The sequence below is a fragment of the Megascapheus bottae genome, chromosome 28 (assembly GCF_031878675.1).
Source record: "Megascapheus bottae isolate mThoBot1 chromosome 28, mThoBot2.hap1, whole genome shotgun sequence".
NCBI classification, from domain to species: Eukaryota; Metazoa; Chordata; class Mammalia; order Rodentia; family Geomyidae; genus Megascapheus; species Megascapheus bottae.
The window spans coordinates 2,720,687-2,747,143 of NC_143536.1; the positions used below are offsets into that span (position 1 = coordinate 2,720,687).

At 54.2% G+C, this 26,457-nt stretch overlaps 2 protein-coding genes across 5 annotated transcripts; one reads left to right on the forward strand and one right to left on the reverse strand.

The window, feature by feature from the left end:
* The first annotated feature begins 7,237 nt into the window (after positions 1-7,237).
* Positions 7,238-13,550, forward strand: Cdk2ap1 (cyclin dependent kinase 2 associated protein 1). 4 transcript variants are annotated; one of them, XM_090319905.1, is made up of 4 exons: positions 7,238-7,344; positions 10,992-11,089; positions 12,024-12,150; positions 12,823-13,550. In XM_090319905.1, exons 2-4 carry the CDS (start codon positions 11,021-11,023, stop codon positions 12,888-12,890), a joined length of 264 nt encoding a protein of 87 aa, XP_090176031.1. In that variant the 5' UTR covers positions 7,238-7,344; positions 10,992-11,020; the 3' UTR covers positions 12,891-13,550. The 4 variants fall into 4 exon arrangements, with proteins under 4 accessions (XP_090176031.1, XP_090176030.1, XP_090176032.1 ...); XM_090319904.1 differs by lacking the exon at positions 7,238-7,344 and adding an exon at positions 7,756-7,859; XM_090319906.1 differs by lacking the exon at positions 7,238-7,344 and adding an exon at positions 10,038-10,359.
* On the reverse strand, positions 13,544-26,394 carry Mtrfr (mitochondrial translation release factor in rescue). Its single transcript, XM_090319903.1, has 3 exons — positions 26,290-26,394; positions 17,346-17,654; positions 13,544-15,229 (listed from the first exon to the last, which is right to left on the reverse strand). The coding sequence occupies exons 2-3, from the start codon at positions 17,625-17,627 to the stop codon at positions 14,987-14,989; spliced, it is 525 nt and encodes a 174-aa protein (XP_090176029.1). The 5' UTR covers positions 17,628-17,654; positions 26,290-26,394; the 3' UTR covers positions 13,544-14,986.
* Positions 26,395-26,457: the final 63 nt, after the last annotated feature.

Here is a 26,457-nt window from a genome sequence, read left to right on the forward strand (position 1 = left end):
TTGCAGGGCAGTGACAGGTACTAGTGGAGCTCAGCTCACTGTGGGCTGGAAGTGCGTTCACTGCCGTGGCATCCTACCATCTTCAGTACTGCAGGCACAGGCTGTAGGGACCCTGTCGCCTACTACAGGACCACCGGGCAGGCAATAGTTACCAGGGGCCTGGAGTTGCTGCTCCCTGCACAAAACTTGTTCATGGTTCTCAGGCCTGTGGGTGGCCACACGTGCCAAGCCCGGGGCGATCCTGTCAGACACCGAGCGAGCGTGATGTTCTGCGCTCATTTCCTCAGCCCTGTCTTCCCCTTTTCTTGAGCTGTGAGCGTGTGTAGCTTTTCAGTTCTGTGGAATCGGTGCCTTTCCAATATGTAGGAGCATGTGAGGAGCACTGGCCCCAGGCTGTTGCTGGGAGATGGCTGGTGAGCAGTTAGGTGGGGACGAAGTGAGCGGTGGGATTTCTGAGGGCTCCCGACATCAGATCCCAGTGCACTGGGGTGCGTATGGAAGGAGCCCTCAGTCCCTGCCACCCACCAGTAGAGGAGGGGCAGGAAAGGACCCCACAGACGTGAGTCATTCAAGACTGGTCCCCACTGCAGTAACCTCAGCACCCCTGTGTGGTGAGGGCTCACCTCTGTACCAGGCAGGGTGATGGGTCAGGACAGCCAGAGGACCATCACCTTTGGCCAGGGGAGAAGGGACAATGTTTAAGCCCGGGGGTGGCTCACGCCTGTCATCCTAGCTACTCAGGAGGCATAAGATCTGAGGATCCAGGTTCAAAAACAGCCTGGGACTCTTCAATTAACCTCTATAAAACCGGAAGTGAGACCTGGCTCAAGGGTAGGGCGGTAACCTTGAGCTGAAGAGCTCAGAGACAGCGTCCAGGCCAAGGACCAAGCCCCATGATCCCCCCTCCCAAAAAAGGGACAATGTTTGGGATCCAAGGCGGGTGTTTTTAACATAAGTCATCAAAGAGTCAGTACAGTATGGAAAGGGAAGTGGTGTTAGTGTTTAGGGAAATTTAATCTATCAGACATGGGATAATAGCATTAATTGAACAAATGAAGTATTTTTCTTTTTGTTCCTGGGGCTTAAACAGCCTGGGTGCTGTCTCTTGGCTCTTCAGCTCAAGGTTACTTACCACTGGGCCTGAGTGTTGTCCTTGAACTCTTCAGCTCAAGGTTATCGCCCTACCACTGGGCCTGGGTGTAGACCCTGAGCTCTTCAGCTCAAGGCTACTACTCTACCCCTTGGGCCACAGCCCTACTTCCCCTTTTCTAGAGATTAATTGGAGATAAGAGTCTCTCCAAGTTTAGTGCTAGAGCTGGCTTTGAGCCATGATCCTCAGATCTTAGCCTCTTGAGTAGCTAGGATTACAGGCGTGAGCCACTATGCCTGGCAAGTATTTTAAATTCTAACTAAATTGAAAAATACTAACCTGAAGTTACAGGGGGGTGAGAATGTGTCTTGCCTAGCATGCATGAAGTCCTAGGTTCAAGATTCCTCAGTACCACATACACAGAAAAAGCTGGAAGTGATATTGTGCCTCAAGTGGTAGAGTGCTAGCTTTGAGCAAAAGCCCAGGGACAGATCTCAGGCCCCGAGTTCAAGCCCCAAGACTGCCAAAACACACGCATGCACACACACACGCCCACACATGATTTTCTTGCTCACAGGGCTTGAACTCAGGGCTTGGGTGCTGTCCCTAAGCTCTTTCCCTCAAGGCTAGCACTCTAGCACTTTGAGACATGGCTCCACTTCCTGTTTTCTGGTAATTAATTGGAGATAAAAATTTCACAGACTTGGGGCGGGAGTTTGGCCTAGTGGTAGAGTGCTTGCCTAGCATGCACGAAGACCCGGGTTCAATTCCTCGGTACCATATAAATAGAAAAGCCAGGACTGATGCTGTGGCTCACGTGGTAGAGCACCAACCTTGAGGAAAAGCCCAAGGACAGTGCTCAGGCTGTGAGTTCAGTCCCCAGTACTGGCAAAAAATAAAGACTGAAGAGCAGAAAGTTCCAAGGGAATCCATCTTCTACTAATCAAAAAGCCAAGGTTGACCCGGACTTTGGCCTAGTGGTAGAGTGCTTGCCTTGTTGTACCCGAATTTCTAGAACCCCAAAAAGACCACGAGAGACCACAGCCAAAGCTAAAAAGCAGGGGTTCGTTTATTTTCGAGTCCGGACTCGGGCCTCTGCACACCAACAGCCGGCAACACTGAAAGGCCCTGAGCAAGAACTCTACACCGCTTTTAAAGGAGCATCACAATTAACCACTGGTCGAATTAGAACTCAGGTGTCTAACTGCTGAGTATCAAGCTGTTACCACCTGGGGTTCAAGTACATAGGCCCTAAACAAGGGGGGAGGGGGTCATTGCTCAGACTCTGAGTTCGAGCCCAGGATTGTGGGGGGGAGGCAAAAACTTGTGTCTGGTGTGTGTACACAAGCAATATGGCATGCCTTGTATGAAGAGCAAAGGACAAAGGCCGCCACCTCTGAGCTGCACAGAGCCCTAACGTGAACGGTTGACAGTTGGAATATGTACAATAGCATTTCCATAAGTATGAATATTTATCAGCTAGTCATTTGAGAGCATGATGTAAGGAAGCCATCTGTGGACGCCTTCATGGGGAGAAAGACGTGAAAAAAATGTGCAAAACACTTATTTTTAGAGTCCAAGTCTCAGCAAGTTGGTCTCCTCCTGCGGAGATGGCCACTGTGGGTGTCAGTGCAGCCCTGTGGAGTAGAGCATGGAAGGCCAGTCTGGGAAGCCAAAAGCATGACCTTACAGAAGACAAAAGTACTCTGGGCTTGGAGAGGTACAGTGCCAAGTTCTGGGTTCAAATCTCCAGCACTGCCAAACATAGACTTAAAGCTAAATCTTTTTTTTTTTTTTTTGGTCAGTCAAGGGGCTCGAACTCTGGGCCTGTGCACTGTTCCTGAGCTCTTCAGCTCAAGGCTACCAGCCTATGCTTGAGTTACAGCCCCACTTCCCCTTTTCTAGAGTTGAACTGGAGATAAGAGTCTCAGGGTCTTTAGTGCCGGGCTGGCTTTGAACCTTGATCCTCAGATTTCAACCTCCTCAATAGCTAGGATCACAGGCGTGTGTCACAGCGCCCAGCTAAGCCAAATGTTTGGTCAAGATGTCTGTTGTGGTTAGAGCAACCGGAGTCCACTATCCCTTCTTCTTCCATCACTCATCCTAAATTGTAATACATTTCACAAAGTCTCTAGTCAGCCATTATTATTAAAGTTCTGGCTGGATGGGGTGGGGGGGCTCATTACAATCCTTGCCTCACAAAGACATTCAAAGATGCAATTATCCAGGAAGCTCAGTACCCACACCAGTGACACCCTGAGTAAGTGCTGGTGTGGGGGGGAAGTCCCATCTATCTATCTATCTATCTATCTATCTATCTATCTATCTATCTATCTATCTAATCTGTTTAATCCATGCAGATAACATTTAGTAAAGCATGAAGGGCAGGGATGTATTGTGACCCTGTCTGGGTGTGGGTACTGTGGGAATGGAGAGGTCAAGGAGGTGGCTCGATCCATGCGTCAGCACATGACGACACTGCTCCTCGAGACTGGTTTGTAGGGGGCTCGAGGGATGAAGAGAGCACGGAGGGCAGGGGAGGGGTGAGTTTGATCAAGGCACATAGTAACCAGGGATGGGTGGCTCACACCTGTAAACCTAGCTACTAAGGAAACTGAGATCTGAAGATCATGGTTCAAAGCCTGCCTGGGCAAGAAGGTCTTTTGAGGCTCTGAGTTTAAGCCCTACCCTAAGACCAGGACCAGGACAAAATGTTTATTTTACCACTTGAGGGGAGCAGAGCCCAGTCAGGGGTCTGTTCCCAGCCTCTGGTGATTGTCTTTGGAGCAGTTCCAACTTTTTTCACAAGATGATAAGGACATGGCATCACCTATCTGAGGGACAAGCTTGCCTTTTTTCACAAGGGTTTTGTTTTTTTTTGCCAGTCCTGGGCCTGAGCACTCTCCTGGGTTCTTTATCTCCAGGCTAGAGCTCTACCACTTGAGACTCCGCATCATTTCTGGCTTTTTTTGATGTCTATGATACCGAGGATCGAACCCATGCATGCTAGGCAAGCATTCTACCACTAGGCTAGAGCTCTTCCACTTGAGCCTTAGCACCACTTCTGGCTTTTTTCTATATATGTGGTACCAAGGAATCGAACCCGGGTCCTCGTGCATGCTAGGCAAGCATTTTAACCACTAGGCCAAACTCCCAGCCCCCTCACAAGGTATTTATAGATGATAAATCTTGTCTTCTTGAGAGCCCAAGGTGATTGCAGAATGACTGCAGGAGCTCAAGCCAAAGGCACAGATGTGAAGTGTGTGTGTGTGTGTGTGTGTGTGTGTGTGTGTGTGGAGATGCTGGGTGCCCAGCTTTTATCCTGCTTTTACTGAATTCATGGGCCCAGTTAAAGCAGCTTTTAAAATGTGCCTCTTACATTTACACAAACACTTGTACACAAATGTTTATAGCAAATGTCCAGAGAAACCAGAGGGGGCCAAGTGAATTTCATCTCAGAGATTAAAGGTGAAAAAATTTAATCTTTCCAAATGGGCTGGACTTTAAGGGGGACTGGTATCAGAATAAAAATGTACCAGTAGGAAAAAAGCTAGCAGTGAAAGCAGTGAACGAACATCTCTACAAGCTCCTGAAACAGGTCACCAAGACTGGATTCTTTTTCTATTTTGCTAGTCCCGTGGCTTGGGCTCAGGGCCGAGCACTGTCCTTGTGATTTCTCAGGGCTAGAGCTCTACCACTTGAGCCTCAGCACCACTTCCTGCTTTTTCTATATACATGGTACGTGAGGGACCGAACCCAGGTCTTTAGGCACGCTAGGCAAGCACTCTACCTACCACTAGGCCAAATCCTGTCTCCCTCCCTCCTTCCCTCCCTCCCTCCCTCCCCCCCTCCCTCCCTCCCTCCCTCCCTCTCTAGCTCTTCAGTTCAAGGCCCGCCCTTGAGCCCTGGCCCGCTTCCTGCTCTCCAGTGGTCAATTGGAGATCAGAGGCTCACAGACCGTGCCAGGCTGGCTTCGAACCGTGATCCTCAGATCTCAGCCTCCTGAGAGCTGCAGGATTCTTCCCCGGGGAGAGCACGCGTGCTGTGGGCAGATCCAGACCCTGAGGCCCATCTCCACCCCAGCCCACCGCACCTCCACCAGCGCGGTGCGTGGCTGGTTTCGGGCTCGGGTCTTCCCGTCTTCCCCGTCCTGTTCCTTTCTCTTCTGGAGTAATGGTGCCCAGCGGCGGCGGGGCGGCTCTCCACCGCTGTGTCAGCCCTTGGCACACTGCGCGTGCGCAGTGTGAGCGCGTGTAAATGAGCGCATGTGAATGTGAGTGCGCGTGTGAATGTGAGCGCGCATGTGAATGTGAGTGCGCGTGTGTGAGTGTGCGTGTGAATGTGCATGTGTGAGCGTGCGTGTGAATGTGAGTGTGCATGTGAGCGTGTGTGAGCGTGCGTGTGAATGTGAGTGTGCGTGTGGATGAGTGTGCCCGTGAATGTGAGTGTGCGTGTGAGCGTGCGTGAGTGTGCGTGTGAATGTGAGTGTGCATGTGAGTGTGCGTGTGAATGTGAGTGTGCATGTGTGAGCGTGCGTGAGCGTGCGTGTGAATGTGAGCGTGCATGTGTGAGCGTGCGTGAGCGTGCGTGTGAATGTGAGCGTGCATGTGTGATCGTGCGTGAGAATGTGAGTGTGCATGTGTGAGCGTGCGTGTGAATGAGTGTGCATGTGTGAGCGTTGTGAGCGTGCGTGTGAATGTGAGCGTGCATGTGTGAGCGTGCGTGTGAATGTGAGCGTGCATGTGTGATCGTGCGTGTGAATGTGAGTGCGCGTGCGTGAGCGTGCGTGTGTGAGTGCGAGAGCGGGCATGAGGGTGCGTGTGCGCGCGCGCATGCGCGCTCTCCCTCCTCGCGCAGCGGGCGGCTGTCCCCGACGTGACCAGTGCCCAACACCTGCAAACCCAGGGATTTAAAAACGCGGCTTCCTGGGCTTCCTCGTGGTTCCCGCAGGACTCCAACTCCCGGGCCTGCGGTTAGGTGACCGCCTTCCAGTGAGACCTGACCTGCGGGGCGGGAGGGGGGAGGGGGGGTAGGGGGTGTGCGGAGCACCGCAGGCGGGTGTGTGTGTGTGTGTGGGGAGCACCGCAGGCGGGGGGGAGGGGGGAGTACCGCAGGCAGGGGAGCACCGCAGGCGGGAGGGGGGAGCACCGCAGGCAGGGGGGCACAGCAGGCAGGGGGTAGCACCGCAGGCAGGGGGGGTGAGAGGAGCACCGCAGGCAGGGGGAGCACCGCAGGCAGTGGGTGTTGAGGGGAGCACCGCAGGCGGGGGGTGGGGAGCACCGCGGGTGGGGGGGGAGAGGAGGGAGTACCAAAGGCAGGGGAGCACCAAAGGCGGGGGGGGGGGCAGGAGGGGGGAGTACCGCAGGCAAGGGGAGCACCACAGGCAGGGGGTGCACCGCAGGCAGGGGGTGTATCGCAGGGGGGGTGTTGAGGGGAACACCGCAAGCGGAGGGGGGGAGCACCGAAGGCGGGGGGGAGTGTTAAGGGGAGCACCGCAGGCGGGGGCGCACGGCAGGCGGAGGGGCGGAACACCGCAGGCCGGGGAGGGGAGGGAGCACCGCAGGCGGCGGGGTGGGGGTGCGGGGAGCACCGCAGGAGGGGGGAGCATCGCAGGCGGGGGGAGGGGGGACACCGCAAGCGGGGGGGGGGGGAGCACCGCAGGCGGCGGGGTGGGGGTGCGGGGAGCACCGCAGGAGGGGGGAGCATCGCAGGCGGGGGAGGGGGGACACCGCAGGCGGTGGGGGGGAGCACCGCAGGCGGCGGGGTGGGGGCGCGGGGAGCACCGCAGGAGGGGGGAGCATCGCAGGCGGGGGGGGGGAGCACCGCAGGCGGCGGGGTGGGGGTGCGGGGAGCACCGCAGGAGGGGGGAGCATCGCAGGCGGCGGGGTGAGGGTGCGGGGAGCACCGCAGGCGGGGCGGGGGGAACTTTGCCAAGTTCGTCCCGGGGCCCCCGCCCGGGGCCGAGCCCGGCGCGGGGCGCCTTCCCGGGGTCCGCACGAGTGGAGACCCGGCCGCGTGCACCGGCGGGGCGGGGGCGCGGAGGCCGCTCAGCCGGTCCAGTCTCGAAGGAACCCGAGGGTCCCCAACGGGTTAAACGCGAGCCGACCGCGAAGGCCGACAGAGCCCGCCTTCGCCACCGCGTGGGGAGCGGGGCGCCCGCCGGGGACGCGGCCGCGGGGCCTCCGGAGGGACCGGGATCCGCGCGCTGAGCCTCATCAATGAACGGAGGTCGGCGCCGCCCCCGTCGTCTCCAGGTAATTTTCCATCCCAGCCCCCGCCCGGCCCGGGGGGAGGGAGACGGGCAGAGCCGGGGGGCGCCGGGACCCCAGCCCCCCAAACTTTGGCAAGTTGCGGCGCGGCGCCGCCGGAGGCGCGGGGCGCGGCCGCGGGCGGAGCCGCCCCCTGACGCGGGCCGCCCCCTCCCGGCCCGGCCGGTGGAAGTTGGCGGCCGCCCCGCGCCCGCGCCCGATGTATGGGTGATATACTGCGGCGCGGCGGCGGCGGCGGCGGCGGGGCGAGCGACGGCCATATTTGCCGGCGCGGCCCGAGCCGGCAACAACAAAAAGTGCGCGGGCGCTCGGCGGGCGCTCGGACGGGCGCGGGGACGCGGGGCGCGGGGACGCGGGGCCCGCCGCGCCGCCGCCCGGCCTCGCCGCCGCCCTCGCCGCCCTCGCGGCCCGGCCCGGCGGCGCCCGCCGCCCGCCGCCCGCGGGGATGTCGTACAAGCCCAACTTGGCCGCGCACATGCCCGCCGCCGCCCTCAACGCCGGTGAGTGAGTGAGCGCGCCCGCCGCCGCCAAGTTGCGGGCCCGGGGCGCCCGCGCGCCCGGCCCGGGGCCGGTCCCCAGCCCCCACGGCCGCCGCGCCGGGTCCCGGCCGGGGCAGCGCCGCCGCCGCCGCCATGATTCGGCGCCCGCGTTGCCAAAGTTGGCGGCGTGCGCGGCGGGCCGGGGCCGGGGCCGGAGCCGGAGCCGCCGCGGGGCCGGGTGGCCGCGGGGTTCCCCGCGCCGGCGGATCGTGGGGCGCCGGGCGCGGGCGGGGGAGGCTTTCTCCCGGCTCCTTTCTCGTGCGCTCGGGCGGCTCGGCGAGGGCCCCTGCCGGCCGCAGGCGGGAGCGGCCGGGCGTGCGGGGAGCCGGGGCCGGGCGGGCCCTGGGGTGCGCGCGGGGCTGGGCCGCGTGGGCAGGGCGCGGGGCGGCGGCCTCGGCCGGGCCGCGGAAGCCCGGAGCGTGCCGGCGACGGGCGGGGAGCCGGGGCGGGGACGGCGCGGCCAGGGCGCTCGAGCCGCAGGAAACCCCGGGCCCGCGCCGAGCCCCCTCGGCGTGCGCCCGGGGGAAGAAGTTGGAGCCGAGCCGCGGCGGCGGGAGCTGGGGGCGCGAGGCGGGCGAGGCGGGGCGGCGTCGCCTCGCGTCCCCGTCCCCGTCCCGGCGCCGCCGCGCGCTGCCCCCCGGGGACCCCGGAGCAGCCGCGGGAGGCGGGGGCTCTGCGCTCCCCCTGGCCGGGGCCGGGCGCTCCCCGGAAACTCCTGAAAAGTTCTCGGGAGGCTCGGGCGGGGGCCGGGCCCCCCGCGACGCCGAGCTGCGGTGGGCTGGGAGGGGAGGCCGGGCGCCGCCGCTCCGCCGCGCCACGCTGGCAGTTCGCCCCAACTTTGGGGCCTGAACTGCGGCCCAGCCCGGCGGCTCCGGACGGGTCAGCTGCTCTTTTTCTTTCCTTTTTGAACAACTTCTGGAGCGCCGACGTTCGGGGTGTGTGGGGGCCGCGCGGGGCGGGGGTGCGGGCACGTGGGGGTCCCGGCGCCTCCCTGGCCGCCCTCCTGCCCGCGTCGGGGGCCCCCACACCGGGACCTTTGGGGTCCGGGTCAGTGACGGGCATCCCGGGCTCCCGCCCTCCACAGGCCTGGAGCGGGACGAGGGCGCCGGCGTGGGGCGGGGGCGCCCCCCTCCTGGGGGACCCTCGTGCCGACAGCCAGGTCCTCCCCTGCCATCTGCATCCAAGATGGACTCTCGCGCCGCTCGCGCCTTCGCTGTCATCCTCCCGCTCGCCCTCCGGCCCTGCCTCCGCGCGCGCGGGCCGCCGAGCTGCGGCCTGGCCGGCGGAGTTAGACAAAGCTTCCGCCCGCGGCCCCGGCCCCGGAGCCCCCCAGGCGCCCCAAGCGGCGGGAAGGCCGCCGCTCCCCGGCCCGGCCGCTCTTTGTCTGGCTGGGGGCGGGGAGCTGCGCCCGCGGCCCCCGGAGCGCCCGGCCCGGCCCGGCCCTCCCGGCCCCGCCACACTGCGCTCATTGTCTGCACGCTCCGCGCCGCCTGCCGACGTGGAGCCGCCTCCCTGGCCTCCCCAGCCGGCCGGTCCCCGGGGAAGCGTGGGCAGGGGCCTCCAGGCCTCCCAGCACGCAGTCAGTCGCCTGCCTCCTCCCTGCAGGGCCATGCTTGTCACCCCCCCATCAAGATGGGGCGGCCTCTCATCCCTCCTTTTCCCCAAGTGACCCCCACAGACTTAGCCCAGTGCCATGGTGTAGCACCTGCATCAAACGGAGAAACTGAGGGAGGGAAGCACCCTGCAGGCTCTTAGCCTGGGAGAGAAGATGGATGGGGAGGTGGGGAAAGCCCAGCCAGCCCCCGGGGCTGCTGGCCCCTAAAGGCTATGGAGTTTGCCCAGGGAGGTGTGGCCCTGTAGTGGCCAGGATTAGAACCAGAGCTGGGGGCTGCAAAGCCAGCCCCAGCCACAGGCCACGTGCTGAGAAGCTGCCCAGAAGCTTTTGGAATTGGGGTTGTCGGGGTTGCCCCACTCCTCCTGTATGCTGGTGGCTGCACAGGCTGTCAGTGGCATGTGTAGAGTCTGGCCCCAGCCTCTGCCACCTGCCCCAGGGCACAGCTGCCTCACTGTCCCTGCTTGAGCTGGGCCTGGGGTCAGGTGGTGTGGCTCTCTGTCCAGCTCAGGGTCCAGATCCTCACTCAGTACCTACACCCTGACCGGGCCGTGATGTAGGAAGACCCTCCGGGCCATCCCTCAGCTCCTAGACACGAATGGTGTTGGGATCTCCAGCTTGCTGCTTAGCCTCTTCTGTGGGATGTGACCTGGGCACTTCCATGCTCCACCCCCTCGGCTCCCGAACTTCCTCCAGCCCCTCCCCTCACCCACACCAAATGAGCAGCTGGTTGCTTGGCCAGCCTGGCACCAGCTGTCCATGCCTGGGGCCAAGTCTACGCAGCCCGCTGTGTGTGAGAGACTGTTTGGCTCTGGGGGTGGCAGGCGGGCAGCTGCCGAGGAGGACGAGGTAAATTCTCCATGGTTACCGCTGTTTGTAATTCCAGGATATCCTTTCCCCGCTAATGGCCACTCGGACGCCATGATGGTGTGCTCGCCCCAGCCCTGGTTCCCCATCCCACATCCAGGACGAGCTGAGCCAGACTCGGCCCGGCCTGGTCCTGGCTGCTGGGCTGCACTGTGTTCCCAGGGCTGCTTGCTCTGCTCCTGTGGGCCATCCCCACCTGTGCTTCTGTGGGGTGATGGCTCAGAGGTCCATCCTGGCTGAGGCTCTGTTCTCAGGAGCCGCCTGGGTGTGTGCCCGCCAGCGAAGGCCCAGCAGCGCCACTCACTGCCTTTGCCATCTTTCTCCCCGTCCCCTAGAGGAGGGGCACATGGCACAAAGGCTTCTGTGTGAAGTAAGCCTGGCCTGGCTCTCCAGTGGGCTGTGTGCTGGGACTGTGGCGCTGGTCATCTGCCTCCAGTAGGCCAAGGGCAGCCTGCAGCCCCCACTTTGGGTGCCGACCCTCACTTGGATGGGCATGTGGGTGGGCGACACGGGAGGACTGGTGTTGCTCAGCCACCGAGGCAGCCAGGCATCTGGTGGTGGGGTCGTCTGCCTTGGCCTCCAGTGGCTGCTGACTCCTCTCTTCTTCCTTGCAGCTGGGACTGTGCACTCGCCGTCCACCAGCATGGCGGCGTCCTCCCAGTACCGCCAGCTGCTGAGTGACTACGGGCCGCCCTCGCTGGGCTATACCCAGGTGAGGTGCTGGGGTGGACGGGCTGGCCAGCCGTGTACCCTCACCCACAGCCACGTGTGGCGTTCTCCTGGTGCCTGTCTTGTGGGGAGGATGGTGCCAGGGCCTGCAGAGCTGGTGGGCACCGGTGGTCCTAAGGCACTGCTTGGCTCGGGAGACCCTGACCCCACTTGGCCACCTCAGAGCCACCTCAGTGGAAGGTTCCCTTCCAGACCCCAGCCAGTGTTCCGGGGTTGCCGTGGTGGCTCAGGTGGCAACACAGAGCCCGGCCATGCCTCACCAGGCCTCCCGGTCTTGGGAGGAGAAGCAGCAGGACCTGCACCCACTCACTCGGCATCGGGAGGCCAGGCCGTTGTGTGGCTCTGCCTTGCGGCTGCCCAGGCAGGAAGCCAGGAGGAGGCTGCACCTGGAGGCCTGGGAGCGCAGGCGGCAGAGGCGGGAGGAGCAGGCCAGGGCCCTGCAGAGGGAGCTGGCTGCCCTGGTGTGGACTCAACCTTGCCAGGAGAAGGCACCCGTGGTGGATGAGCGGAGCCCACAGGGCCCCGAAGGCCCTGGGCTCAGCGCAGTGCTTGCTTGGGGCTGAGGGCGGGTTGAGGATGTGGGCTGTGGGGGTGAGCCAGATTTGACGATTCCCACCCAGTGTGAATCATGGCTCTTGGAAACATTGGGAACTCTGTCCTGGGGGAGCCCCAGGTCTCCTCTTTCCACCAAAGAGATGGAAAAGGATTTTTGGGGATCAACCTCCCCACCCTGACATTGTCCCTGGAATCCCAGCCCAGGGCCAGGCAGCTGGGGACGCTGGCTTCCTTCCCTCTACCAGTCTTCCTCTGGGTTCTCTCTCTCCTTTCCCCTCTCTCCCTTCCCCCCTCTATCTCTCTCTGTCTCTGGTCATGTGAGCGGCCACCCCCTGAACCCCTCATTCTGACTCTGACTCCAGGGAACAGGGAGCAGTCAGGTGCCCCAGAGCAAGTACGCAGAGTTGCTGGCCATCATTGAAGAGCTGGGGAAAGAGATCAGACCTACCTACGCAGGGAGCAAGAGTGCCATGGAGAGACTGAAGCGAGGTGAGCCACGGCCGGGGCCTGACCCCAGTCCCCTTCTCTACTGGAGACAAAAACCAACGTTTTTTGTTTTGTTTTTGGGTAGGGCTGGGATTTGAGCTTTAGGCCTTCCACTTTCTAGACAGGCGCTCTGAGCCATGCCTCCACCCCCAAGAAGCAAGGGACTCCTGTGTAGATGGTGGAGTTGAGGGCCGAAGGAAGAGGGCACAGGAAGGGAGGTGGGCGTTGCTCTGCCCCGGGGCACTGCAGTTGGGCATTAGAACAAGGAAGTCAGTTCTGGTAACTGGCATGCTGGTGAGCAAGGAGCAGTTCCCCGGAGGATGCTGGGCGCTAAGTCTGACAGTTGGCAGTGGTTGAAGTCAACATACTGGGCTTCTTAAGCGACCAGCAAGGAAGGCTTGTGGCAGCCACACCCACACTAGTGTGTGGCAACAGCGGGAAAAGGGGAATAGAATTGTGGAATTAATTAGGAGTGTTTTTGTTTTTTTAAAAGATGGTTAAGGGGATGGGGATTTGCTATGTTGCTTCTCTCAAACTCCTGGTCTCAAATGATTGTCGTGCTACAGCCTCCTGAGTAGATGGGACTAGAGGTATATCACCATTTAGTTGTAGGCCCCTTAGTTCTCTTCCAGCTTGAGGACGTGGGATGGGCGAGTGATCCTGTGGTTGTTTCAGGCATCATTCATGCTCGAGGCCTGGTTCGGGAGTGCCTGGCTGAGACTGAACGGAACGCTAGATCCTAGCTTTCTGCAAGAGAAGCGTGTGCAGCGTCTCTCCCGGTCCCATGAAACTCTTGTTTTCAAATGGTAACAGTTTAGTTTTTTCTCCTTTAGTTCACTGAGCTCTGAACCTAGTCTCGAAGAATGGGAAAAGATTTCTCAGTTAATTAGACTCTAAGAGGTTGCAAATGATTCAGGGTTTTCTTTTTCTTTTTTTTAAAAGCATTGAGTTGAAAAATGCATGTGAAGTTATTTTACAGAAAACTTGTTTGTCTCCAAAATACCAGTGACTCCTTTTAATTTTCTGTTTGACTACATTTACATCACTGAAACTGCTTTTGCTCCTTTCCATAAGCTCCTATCCTCTGAGGACTTGGTTCTTATGCATACCGACTAGAGTTTAAGGAGTAGCTGGTCCCATTTGCCATACCGTGTAGATTATTCTGCTTCCTGGAAATTCTTTTCTGCTTAAGCATTTGCATGACCCGTAGTGCTTTGAAGTCAGTCTTAAAAATGCACAAGTTATAAATACAGAAGGAGGAGCAACCTACCAAACCTGAACAAGCACCCGAACATTTTCAAGCTCCACACGTACTGTATGTTGATCAAAACATCTGGAAGACTAAAACTGTTTGCATCTTTGTATTTATTACTTGATGTAATAAAGCTTATTTTCATTAACAATTTGTATTAAGATGTGGGGTTTTTGAGTTCCTGAGGCTGTTTAGAGCTGCTCCTAAGAGGTTAGTGGCATGTGATACCATGTGGTATCACACCGGTGCCCGTGAGCGGTGCTGGCGCTTTATGTTTGTCATCATAGCATTCAGATCTGAAGATCACCATTCAAAGCCAGCCTGGGCAGGAAAGGCAGTGAGACTCTGGAAAGGGAGCTGTGGCTCAAAGTGGGAGAGCACTAGTCTTGAGCAAAAGAGCTCAGGGATAGTGCCCAAGCCCTGAGTTCTAGCCCCATGATCCACAATAAACAAATGAGGGTGCCTTCCTGGTAGCCCTGGAAAATCTTGTGCTGTTATTGCACAGAGGTGTGGAGTGGGGATATGCCTTGGTGATGGGCCAGGAGAAAGGAGGTGTGGCTGGTCCTGTCATAGAGTGACGGAGCTGGGGCCAGGCAGGACCTTCAAATCCAAACCCTGGCCACAGGGGCTCTCCCTTCCCGCTGTTTCCGGATTGCTTGCCTTCTGGTCTGGAGACTGAAAAGGTCCTGCAGGAGCCAACTGGTGTGTGAGCAGCCCAGATAGCTCTCGCCTTGGGAGAAAGGTTTACCCCGTCCTTTCCCATGTTCCGTCAGTGAAGTCCGGCCGAGTTCTGAGGCAATGTGTTCACAGGGATCTAAACACACAGAGAGCACTCAGGTCAAATTCAAACCCTCAGGTTCTGAGACCTCCACTCTAAAAACGTATCTCCACGTTAGCATACAGGCAGTGGCCGCTGTCATTAGGCTTTTTTCTTTGATTAGGACAGTCGATATGCTGGCCTTGAACTTACTTTGTATCCACCTTAGCCTCCTGGGTGCTCAGTTTATAGCAACAAGCTTTGGACCTAGCCAGAACAAATGACACTTTATTTTTCAGTATTATTTTTTGATTGGTCATGGGGCTTGAGCTCTGCAGCTACCACCCTACCCCTTGAGCCACTCCCTATTTTCTAGTGGTTAATTGGAGACTAGAGTTTCACATTCTTTAGTGCCTGGGCTGGCTTTGAATCTTGACCCTCAGACCTCAGCCTCCTGAGTAGCTAGGATTATAGGCGTGAGCCACCACACTGGCTGAATTTTTTTTTCTTTTTCTTTTTGCCAGTCATGGGCTTGAGCTCAGGGTCTGAGCACTGTCCTTGGGTTTTTTCTCAGGACTAGGAGCCCTACCACTTGAGCCACAGCACCACTTCTGGCTTTCTATGAATGTGGTACTGAAGAAACAAACCTGGGTCTCTGTGCATGTTAGGCAAGCACTCTACCACTAGGCCACACTTGCAGCCCCCCTGGCTGAGTATGACCCAGCATCCCTGCTGTCTTTTTGTCTATGTGGATAACTTTAAGGCTGCACACCTACTGCGAGATGGAGATGGGCGTGGCCACTGCTTCTCCACGGAAACTTCTCATAGATTCAGTTGGAATCAGTGGTTGTTTTCTCAGTGACATTTTCACTTGATTCCCTTAATTCTTTCAGTAATTTCTTTTTCTCTAGAGTTTCCTTTGCTCTTTTCTTCCTTTCTTGCTTTTTCTTCTCTGCCTCTCGTTTCTCTTTGTAAACAGGACTCTCTTCACCATTATAGAAAACATCCACTTTTTCCTGTAGGATTTTCCGAGCTAGCTTTCTGTTTTGATCAACAGATCTTGTCTGGTGGCACTGCAAGAGATAACATTTGGTAATGTGAAATCACTGGATGAGGAAACTGACAGGACCTCAGAAGGGACAGATCACGGAGAGAGGCAGTGAGGGCCAAATCTTTCTTGTCTCTGGGCTGTGGCCTCTGCTGCTTCACATACTACTGTATTATTTGCCTGTCACTAGAAAAGCTTTATAACTAAGGGTATTATTTTTGGCCAGGTGCCAGTGGTTTACAGCTATCATCTCAGTAGGAAGATCAATCAGAATTCAGAGCCAAAGCCGGGCATTATTAGCTCATACCTGTAATCGTAGCTACTCAAGAAGCTGAGACCTGAGGATCATGGTTCACGAGCCAGCCCAGGAAGTGGTGTCCTTGGGACCCTTATCTCCAGTAATAGCCAGAGTAGACCACCAGCCTTGAGCAAATGAAGCTCACAGACAACACCCACCCAGGCCCTGAGTTTAAGCCGTAAGACTGATTTAAAAAACAATAGGCAAGGAGTTTGGCCTACTGGTAGGGTGCTTACCTAGCATGCATGAAGGCCCAGGTAAACCTGTACCACATACATAGAAAAACCTGGAAGTGGTGCTGTGGCTCTAGTGGTGGAGCTCTAGCCTTGAGAAAGCCCAAGGACAGTGCTGAAGGCACTGAGTTCACGCCCCAGGACTGGCAAAGAAAACAAAGCAACAAAAAACCAGAGCTGGAGGTTGGGAATGTAGATTAGTGGTAGAGTGCTAACCTAGTATACATGAAGCCCTGGGTTCAGGTAAACAGAAAAAGCCAGAAGTGGTGCTGTGTCTCAGGTAGTAGAGCAATAGTCTTGATCACACAGAGGCTCAGGGGCAGCGCCTAGGCCTTGAGTTCAAGCCCCAGGACTGGCCAAAAAAAAAAAAAAATACCTCCCAAATAATTATGAAAACAGTGATGAATCTAGCTTGTGACCAAGGAGTAAACTTGCACCATTTATAGGCGTAAGGTTCTGTCTGGAGGAATAGAAAATAGCATCTCCTGACCTAAAAATGTTCGGCAAAGCTGAATAGAGGAAATGCTGGGAAGGGGAGAGCACCAGGAGTAAACGCCAATCTCTCCACACAGGGACGCTGAATCAGGTTTTAGAGTTTATTCCTCCTAGATGAGTTTTCAAGAGGATGGGTGAGATGGCCTCAGATTCACACCTGGATCATGCGAGCTTGGGGGCTGAATTCACACGCGTACAGCACCACATCACGTCTGCGTGCCTTTGCTGTCACTGTCATCTGTACCTTGGGGATCAACAACGCCTTTGTGTTCTTTGCTCTGGCTCTCCAGGCTATGCGTGCCGCTCTGAGGCCCTCTAGTGGCCAGTCTGTGGTACTGCACGGTGAGCCTGCAGTTACACTGGTCAGGTTCCTCTTTCAGACAGTGGGGCTGCCCCTCTCTAGCCTCCACAAATGGACAAAAGCACTCTGCCACTTCCTAGGGGCTGGGATTTGTTGAGAGCTGGTCCTCCCCTTGGTCGGAGTTTTGATTTTGTAGGTCTGGGGCTGGAACTCAGGGCCTGGGTGCGCTCCCTGAGCCTCTTTGTGCTCAAAGCTTGGCTCTAGCACTTGCAAGTGCCACTTCCAGTTTTTTCAGAGTAGTTTACTGGAGATGAGTCTCATGGACTTTCTTGCCTGGGATGGCTTCGAAGCATGATCTACCTGAGTAGTTAGGATTTCAGGACGAGCCACGGGTGCCTGGTTGGCCAATCTTTGTTACACAAGGCTCTGGCTGTAGCTAGTGCTGCAGTGCTTGGCACTAGCTCTCACCCTGGCACACCTCTCTCCACAAAGGCCAGGGTCACTGATGTTTGCCAAAGGCAGGAGGACCTTACTCTTCTTGGTTAGCTGAGGGCAAGGATGGCAGTCTGGGGTGCTTGCTGCTCCTCGGGGGATTAGAAACCACAGTGACAGTGGTCTTTGTCAGCACTGCTTTCTGATTGCTGGCCAGCCTGCAAAGACTGGAGGCTCTGCTTCGGGAGAATGGTTTGGGGCACGGGGTGCATCTGCAGTGTCCTCCACTGAGGGGCTGCTGGTGCAGTGCTGGGATGAGGCACGCCTATGGCTGACGAGGCCCGTGCAGCCAGAGTGCCCAGACCTCCCATCCCGTGTCTACCTTGACCACGATACCAGACGGCATGTGCTTCAGCACCACGCAGTTGCTGGTTTTGTTGGTGGCTTGGCCCCCTGGACCGTGCCCCTTCACGAACTGCTCTTCCAGTTCATTCTCATCCAGGGGACACAGCACCGGGCAGCTCTTCTTGCCTGCCATCAGCATTGCAGTGGGGGCCATTCCTGGAGACAGCAGGGCCAGTGGCTCCCAGAGCCCAAGTCTCTGCGGTGCTGTGCATGTTCTGGTCAGCGGTACAAGGAAACGCCACAAAGCCGGGGTGCTCATCAAGAGGTGGCTTGGCTTGTTTGAGACCTGGAATAGACAAAGGGCAGCTTTTCAATACAACGCCTGGCCTCTCAAGGTGCCACTTCCTCTCCTAAGACGGCATCTAGGGACAGCCAGAGTAGTTAAGAGACCAGTGGTGGATCAAGGTTCACTTCTCCACTTCTCCATCAGGACTGCCTGCCCCTGCGCCCCCCATCCTGCTGGCTACTAAGTATTTCTTTTTTCTTTCTTTTTCTTTTTTGCCAGTCCTGGGGTTTGAACTCAGGACCTGAGCACTGTCCTTGGGCTTTCTCAAGGCTAGCGCTCTACCACTTGAGCAATGTATGTGGTACTGAGAAATCACATCCGGGTCTTCGTGCATGCTAGGCAAGCACTCTACCACTAGGCCGAACTCCCAGCCCCCTGAGTATTTCTTTACAGTAGACCAAAAATACCTTCATGGCACCAGACGTGTGGTTTCCTCAGGAAGGAGATGTTTTGAGTGTGAAATTCAAAGAAATAGTGTTGTAATTTGACAAAGTAATAATAGTACATCAGGCAAGAATTAGCATCTGAGTCAAGGGACAGTATTTAAACATTTGTGAATCTGAAATCTATATTTAAAATGTATAGATGACAGACAATATGAGACTATTCTATGGCTGAGCGTCGACAGTCTGACACAGTAAAATTCACTATCAATCAATGTCATGATTGTTGTTTTTTAATGTTTCCAGTTTCGTGGATCTGAACAGGAACATCTGTTCCCTGAGATAGTCTGCCAATACCATGATCCAGCTGGCCCTTATTGGTGCAACTTTCAAAGCAACTGACTTTTATTAAAGCGCCTGCTAGGTTTAACATGCCAGGAAAGGTACAGTGAGATGAAAAAGAGCTGGACTATCTTTGTGGCCTTTGTAAGCTAGGAGGAGAAAAGAAATTCAGAGCCAGTTCTGTTTTCTGTGGGGATTATGGCTGGTGTTGAGGACTGAACCTTAGGCCTCAAGTTTGTGAGCCTACTACATTCTACACCCCTGCTCTCCTGCAATAATAGAAGACTTGAATAAGGACTGGAGCACAGCAGAGGTGGAAATGACCTCGACCTTGCTGACACGTGATCAGGACAGGAGGCAACTGAGTCCCGCAGGCTTCTGCAGTTTTCAGAGGTCAGTGACAGAAGAATCTGTCTCAGTTACAACCCAGGCCAGTGTTCCTACCAACAACAAAAACTCGGAGTGAATCAGCCTTTCCTCATTAGCCTACACAGACTTGGGGTTCATTTTTCTCAAGTTTAGCAGCCAGGTGTATTCTGCTAGCTCAGGGCATCTTCCCTGAGGAAGAGGGGTGGCCTGGCCAGGCTCAGCAGAGCAGCTGCTGCCATCTGAATCCTTGTCAAATCTTGCCCCAGCTACTTCTAGGGTAACTGACAGGTGCCAGGTGGCTCTGTGTGCCTTTCTCCCCCACTGTCACCTGTGTCAGTGGCAGCCTATGAGGCTCATCTGGAGCTCCAGAAAGACATTCAAGAAAACATGGCAAAGGCAGTGAGTGCACTTCCAGTGTCATCAACGCCCTAGTGATGGCTCTGGGCTCCTTTGGACCACAGTGTGATGTTTCTCTTCTCCACCGTGGTTATTTCCACAGGAAACGAACCCTTTTCAAGCCTCATGCCACTGCTGGTTCTCAATTCTATACGTAATGCTTGGTCTACAGCTGGGTCTTTTCTGATTCAGTGCACAGGTCGTCTCAGTGGGAGACGCGCCTACCTCTGAGGCGCTCTGTGGCGGGGAAGTGTGACCATGGTGCTTGTTTTCCATCTCAGAATCAACTGCACTCAGTGTGACAAAACTGGCTTTGTTTAGTGTGTGGAATATTCTACAACTATTCCCAAGAAAAGATGAGCGATAAACCAAGTCTCCTCGGGGCATCTCCAGTAACTACACACGAGGGAGGGGACTTGCGCAGCTTCCCTTCCTTCTGCTCTTAACCCACCGAACAGCCCTGCTTTGTGTAGGAGGCAGTGAGTGGCCTCACCTGGGCTCTCTTTTACTGAGGGAACTGAGCTGGCAGGACAGCCTAGGGACACAGGGCAGTGACAAGGACAGGAAGCAAGGCGGAGACAGGAGAGAGTCTGAGACAAAGGCCAGAGAGAGTTTTATCTGCTGCTTTGTCACAGCCCACTGTTTCACGTGGCTCCCCTTCTGGCCTAGCTCAGAGCGCACAGATGTCCTGGACTAGCTCCCACCCAACTGAAGTTCAAGAAGGTCCCCAGTGTTTAGTTACTGGCTGCTTTATTTAACAGCTAATCCCAACAGCCAATCAGACAATTCTAGACACTTCTAGTATCTCCTGGAGCTTTGGCTCCATGCCCACGACTGCTAAAAATGACAAACACACCCATGGTTCCACCCCTGGGAAGACTGGAGAATAGGGAGACTGGATTTCAACTCTCCTGACACCCACAGAATCACCTGAAGTCCTTGGGGGACAAGAAAAGCAGCTCAAATTATAGCTTGTGACATTTTAATGAAAGAGAAAGAGCAAAATGGTAAAAGGAGTGCTAGAAGGGGAAGTCAGCGGGCGTGACAGGAATTGCAGGATGGCTTTCTGAATGAGGCTGTATTCAGGCCTGGCTCTCCAGCCCTCTATTCTGCTGCTCCTTTGACCACAGCTTCCACTCTAGAGAGCTGATCAAAGTTCAGGTAAAAGCCCTAGAAATTTCATTGTTTTCAGTCCTTTCCGACTTGGTCACCTCTAGAGACACAGGTCTGAGGACTTTACAAAAGGGGATGTTCATTTGTCCAATGAATCTTTTAAAATCTCCTAAGAACCTGGCCCAGGCCTCGGGGGACACAAGGAACTGTACAGGAACAGAGGAATGAGGACATCTGCACATGCCAGAGCCCTGGATGGAGACCACGCCACAGAACAGCCATTTCCAACCTTCCACATACCCTATTCCACCACCGTCAGGATTTGAACTTACTTCACAGCCAGCCAGATCATTCAGAGAGTGTCTCACCCTTACCTAGAGAGCCAGCATCAATCCCAGGGCAAAAGCCGAGGGAGGAGGCCAACCTGTGTCACCACAAGCTCCAGCAGCCTGGAGGGGAGCAGATGTTCACTGAGATCTTGTCACAGTTCTGGCTGCTTTTAAGAGACGTTTATTTTTATCACATTTAAAGAAGCTGAGGTCATTCACCCTGTGATGACCCACCTGCAGTCTATTGAAAGTGCATTGTTTTCCTAATAAACTCTCCTAGCACTTTCCAAACAAAGAAAAAAGTTGAGACTAGAACTCAGAAGAGCTCCCTCTCCTCAATAAGGAGATGAACCACAGGTCTATAGCACAACGGTCAAAAACAAAGGTTCAAGATCCAACAGTGACCTCAATAGCCTCAAATGCCGGCACTTTGAGAAGAGAAAATGACCACTGATGGATGTATCAGAAGGCAAGTGTGAGCACAGCAGTTTTCTGAGAAATGCTTCATAGTAATTCACATTTTAAAAGTATGGTGTGGCCAGACGTGGTGGCTCCCGCCTGTAATCGTAGCTACTCAGGAGGCTGAGATCTGAGGATCCTGGTTCAAAGGCAGTCTGGGCACTAAAGAACGTGAGACTCTTATCTCCAATGAATCACTGGAAAATGTGAAGTGGGGCTATGGCTCAAGGAGTAGGGCAGTAGCCTATAGCCAAAGAGCTCAGGGACAGCACCCAGGCCCAGAGTTCAAGCCCATGACCGACAAAATAAATTAATAAAATAAAATAAAGTCTAGTGTTTAGTTAGGGGTATGGTTCAAGTGGTAGAGCACCTGCCTAACGAGTAGTTCCTTTTTGGACACAAGGTTGCATTGAGCAGCCCACGCTGGCCTCGAACTCTAAGTCCTCCTGCTTCTAGGTCCTAGTGCTGCTAAGGCATACACCACCATGCCTGGCTCTGAAAGTGTGGTGTGTTCATTTTTTTAGTGCTGTGGATTGAACCATGAGCACACGCAGCAAAAGCATGACCACTGAGCAATGCTTACAGGCCTTCCAAGGTGTTGTGGTGTTCCCACAAGTGTTTGTGTTACCAAGCTGCCTTTCCAAACCACTCACATGCAGCCTACGCGGTTCCACCCAGAGCCTGCAGCTCCTTCCTGCCAGGCCCATGTGAGGATCCACAGGGGAGGCTGGAAACAATGTCCTTCCCTAGGCTCGGGCTTCACACACATGAAAAAGCAGCTTTGACCTACAGTTCTTGCTCCCGGCAATGACTTCTCTAATGTGGAAAGGCAGAGCCATTAGCTTTGATCTGGAGGATCAGTGGAGTCACCTGACTTTAACAGCCACATTGCTGTGGAGTTAAGGAGACAACTAAGTTTACCAAGAGAAAAACATCCAAGTCATACAAATACTGACATCTCATTCATCTTCTCTAAAAGACAACCTTTTTTTTTTTTTTTTTTTTTGCCAGAGCATTGTCCTTGGGCTTTTTCCTCAAGGCTAGCACTCTGCCACTAGAGCCACAGCACTGTTTCTGGCTTTTTCTATGTATGTGGTACCAAGGAATCGAACCTGGGTCTTTGTGCACTCTACCACTACGCAAAACTCCAGCCTGCTAAAAGACAACTTTTAATCCAGAGAATTATGCCCATCCTATTTATATGTGCCACTGTGATTTTCTTCTATTTGTGGCATAGCACAGGAACCTTATAACTTATCAACTGCAATATTAAAATAAGACAGCCACAGCAATCACACCACATTTTCTCTACAGTCTCAAAGCCTATATTACCAGTAATGATAATGCGTACCAAACTATTTAGAACTTGCACAAAATACCAATTATTGTATTTGATACAAATTAAGACAATTTTGCTACACTTATCTTGGAGGACCACTGGGGTTTCAATTTTTGAAATTAAGTTTATCTCTCCCATAGCTTGTTTTGCTACTTTCATAATATTTCCAGATTTTAACCACCAGAAAAGTGAAAGTGGTGCTGTGGCTCAAAGTGGTAGAGTGCTAATCTTGTGCAAAGAGAGCTCAAGGACAGCACCCAGGTCCAGAGTTCAAGGCCCATGACTGAGAAAGAATAAAATAAATCTTTAGTAGTTTTTCCTTCATTTTTGCCCAGGTCTCTTGCAGACTATTCTACTTGGGATGGTCCAAGTACCTGGGATAAAAGGCACAGGCTTGTTGATTGAGATGGGGAATTCTCAACTTTTTTTTTCCAGTCCTGGGACTTGAACTCAGGGTCTGGGCACTGTCCTTGGACACTTTTTGCTCAAGGCTAGCACTCTACCACTTCTGGCTTTTTCCGTGTATGTGGTTCCAAGGAATTGAACCCAGGACTTCATGCATGCAAGGCAAGCACTCTACCACTAGGGAACGCTCCTAGCCCAAGAATCTCAGCTTTTTTTTTTTTTTTTGGCCGGGGCAGGGAGTGGGTGGGGGTCGGCCATGGGGCTTGAACTTAGCCTGGGAGCTGTACCAGAGCTTTTTAGCTCAAGGCCACCGCCTTACCCTTGAGCCAAGATCCATTTCTGTTTTCTAGAGGTTAATTGGAGATAAGAGTCTCAGGTCCTTTTGTGCCCAGGGTGGCTTTGAATCTTGATCCTCAGATCTCAGCCTCCTGAGTAGATAGGATTACAGGCGTGAGCCACCTGCTTGGCTCCTTTTTAACTGACTGGCATCAAACTTTAATTCTCTCAGCTTTGCCTCTTAAATAACTGGGATTAGGGGCCGGGAGTTTGGCCTAGTGGTTAAAGTGCTTGCCTAGCATGCATGAAGACCCGGGTTCGATTCCTCGGTGCCCCACATACATAGCAAAAAGCCAGAAGTGGTGCTGAGGCTCAAGTGGTAAAGCTCTAGCCTTGAGAAAGTCCAAGGACAGTGCTCAAGCCCTGAGCTCAAGCCCAGGACTGGCAAAAAAAAAAAAAAAAAAAAACTGGGATTACAGCTGTCACACTTGGCAGCAGCAGCTTCTTCTTTTGGAGTCAGAATTTAGGGCCTTGCACTTGTTAAGTGTGTACTCTACCACTTGAGCCACAACCTAGGCCCCTTCAACTTTTTGAGATAGGATCTTGTTATGTAGTCCAAGCTGGCTTCAACTCCAGATCGTCTTAGTTCAACCTCTTGTGTACTGGAATTAGGGGCCTGAACTACCATACCTGGGCAAGTGCAAGTTTTGTAGTTACCATGCCCTGTATTCAATGTTTCAATGCTGTGTTCCTTACTGTTCAATGTTAGTTGAGTACAGACTCTACTCCATGTCACACATGAAAGCCCTTCAGCTTCCTATACTACAAAGCTGAGGAGCCTATGACTTAGAAAACAGAAATTAGCAGGCACGGTGGCTCATGTCTTTAATCCTAGCTACTCAGGAGGCTGAGATCTGAGGATCAAGGTTCAGAGCCAGCCTGGGCACTAAAGGACCTGAGACTCTTATCTCCAATTAACCTCTAGAAATGGGAAGTGGGGCTGTGGCTCCTGGGGTAGGACGGTAGCCTTGAGCTGAAGAGCTCAGGGACAGGGCCTAGGTTGAGAATTCAAGCCCCATGACCCCCAAAACAAAAACAAAACAGAAATTGTAGTATTATAATATAAACCAAGTGGGTAAACAAAAATCTCATGGGCTTTGCAAAGGTGAGATTAGAAGGCAGCTAACAAAACGATCTGCAAACCATCTTACTTGGGATGGTCCAATTTAAGAAGTACCAGGCATCCAGGATTGCCAAAGACATGGTATTTGGTGAGGTCATAATTCTGGCCTATGAAATCAGGTGCCAAGGAGATTATTATGATGCTGAAACACAAACTTCACTTCCCATCAGGCTCACACTCACAGAACTATGGTCAGCAAGCAGAATCCATTTTAAAAGTCATAAAATAGCAATAAATAGCTTGTTTATAGGTAGAACAAGTATGGAGGGGGGTGTCCTTAGACAAATAGTTATACTTTATAAACATGTTTATTTGAATTTCTGAAGTCTTCTACCTCTGTTTTCTGTATTTGGAAATTTGTTGGGATTGTACTTTTTTTTTTTTTTTTTTTTTTTGGCCAGGCCTGGACTTGAGCTCAGGGCCTGAGCACTGTCCTTGGACTTTCTCAAGGCTAGAGCTCTACCACTTGAGCCTCAGCACCACTTCTGGCTTTTTTCTATGTATGTGGTACCGAGGAATCGAACCTAGGTCTTCGTGCATACTAGGCAATGCACTCTACCACTAGGCCAAACTCCAGGCCGGGATTGTACATTTTGTAGTTTGTTTGTTATAATAGTTTTCCAAAAGATTTTATCAAAATGGAGAAGTACGTTATATACACGTTCATGATGAAACCCATTAAGAAGGTGCAAAAACAAAAACCCTCCAGAGCCAAACCTAAGAAACAGTGTACACAACCCTACCAGAAAATGTCCCTGCTCAGTTTATGAGGTGACCCATTATCAGAACACTAGTTCCCAAACATGCTGGCTTCTAAAACAATGGATTAAAAAGACATAACTTGAAAATTACCTAAAAACTGCCTAAAATCGCACTGCCAAAAACATATACTTAAAAATAATACACTCCTAAAGTAACATAGTCTACACGTGTGTCATGTGCATAGTGACTTGTCACTAGTACTAGTCTTCAGGTTAAACTTTTTTCTAGTGAGGAAACATATTTCTTCCTGGTGCTCAGAAAGCCACACATCTTAGATCTTCTGTGAGTGCACAGACTCCAAAAGCCTTTGTGACCAACTGCAATGAGTGATAAAATGGGCAAAAATGCCTTTTGTTTTTTTGGGGGGGATGAGATATACTCACTGAAAAATTTGTGTTTGATTCTGGTTATGTGCTTCATGATCACAGTATTACTTTGTGGTGTTCCATTTATTTGGCTTTGAGGTCTGATATACAGTGATGGGTTTTGGATGGGGATGGAAAGTGTGTGTGTTTGCCAGTCCTGGGACTTGAATTCATGGCCTAGAGGATGTCCCTGTGCTTTTGTTCAAGCCACAGTATCATTTTGTTGAGCCACAATGTCATTTCCAGCCGTTTGTGTGTAGGTGGTACTGAGGAATTGAACCCAGGGATTCATGCACTTTACCACTGAGTCACATTCCCAGCCCCATGGAAGGTTTGCTGTTAAATACCTGGTAGGCATTGTGAGGATGCACCGAGAAGGCCTTCCAGAGGACTGTCCAGAACATTCTGGCAAATACATTCTCTGCAGTGACTTCCCAGTGCCAGCCTTAACACCCTGAGTGAAATGACAGTAACTACGCATGGCTCAGGACTGGTCACTGGAGAGAAAATCAGGCTGGAAAAGTCTTAACCGGGCTGAAGAATGTGGGCTCTGCAGAGTAGGCTGAAGGCCCCGCAAGGGCAGGGAGGGCACCTACTACGTGCTATTCCTAAAGCTACGCTGTCCGCAAGGCCAGAGCCGCACCCGCCTCCGCTCAATGCTTGGCCACACCGTTCAACCACTCTGGGCAAGATCTCTCTTCTGCTCCCTAGCATCCTCCACGTAGACACCCCCGCCCCCGCAGCCCGCCCCTCAGGGTAAACTGAGTCCCGAGAAAGCGTAGAGGTCAGGGCCCGCTCCTCCCCAGGCTCACAGGGTCGCAAGCGGAGAACGAGGGCGTCCCAGCTCTGGGACTCTCTCCTGTGCCAGTCGTGCGAGGCCTTAGGGGTGCGTCCGCTTCTCCGCAAACGCTTACCTGGCCTCCTGCCCGAAACACGCGGGGAGAACCCGAACTCGGCGGACCCGGGAATCACTACAGCGGTCCTCGGTCTGCGCACGCGCACTACGGGCACGAGGCTGGTTCTCACTAACTGCGCATGCGACAAACTGGGAGGTCCTTTCTACGTGACGATGGTACGTTCCC

What these genes read in the sequence shown, in the direction of transcription:
- Cdk2ap1 (XM_090319904.1), top strand. Translation starts at nt 7,805, where the DNA reads ATGTCGTACAAGCCCAACTTGGCCGCGCACATGCCCGCCGCCGCCCTC. An exon ending in CGCCGCCGCCCTCAACGCCG is followed by an intron (nt 7,860 to 10,991) that starts GTGAGTGAGTGA and finishes TCTTCCTTGCAG; the next exon opens with CTGGGACTGTGCACTCGCCG. An exon ending in CATGGAGAGACTGAAGCGAG is followed by an intron (nt 12,151 to 12,822) that starts GTGAGCCACGGC and finishes TGGTTGTTTCAG; the next exon opens with GCATCATTCATGCTCGAGGC.
- Mtrfr (XM_090319903.1), bottom strand. Translation starts at nt 17,627, where the DNA reads ATGAGCACCCCGGCTTTGTGGCGTTTCCTTGTACCGCTGACCAGAACA. An exon ending in CGTCTGGTATCGTGGTCAAG is followed by an intron (nt 15,230 to 17,345) that starts GTAGACACGGGA and finishes TATCTCTTGCAG; the next exon opens with TGCCACCAGACAAGATCTGT.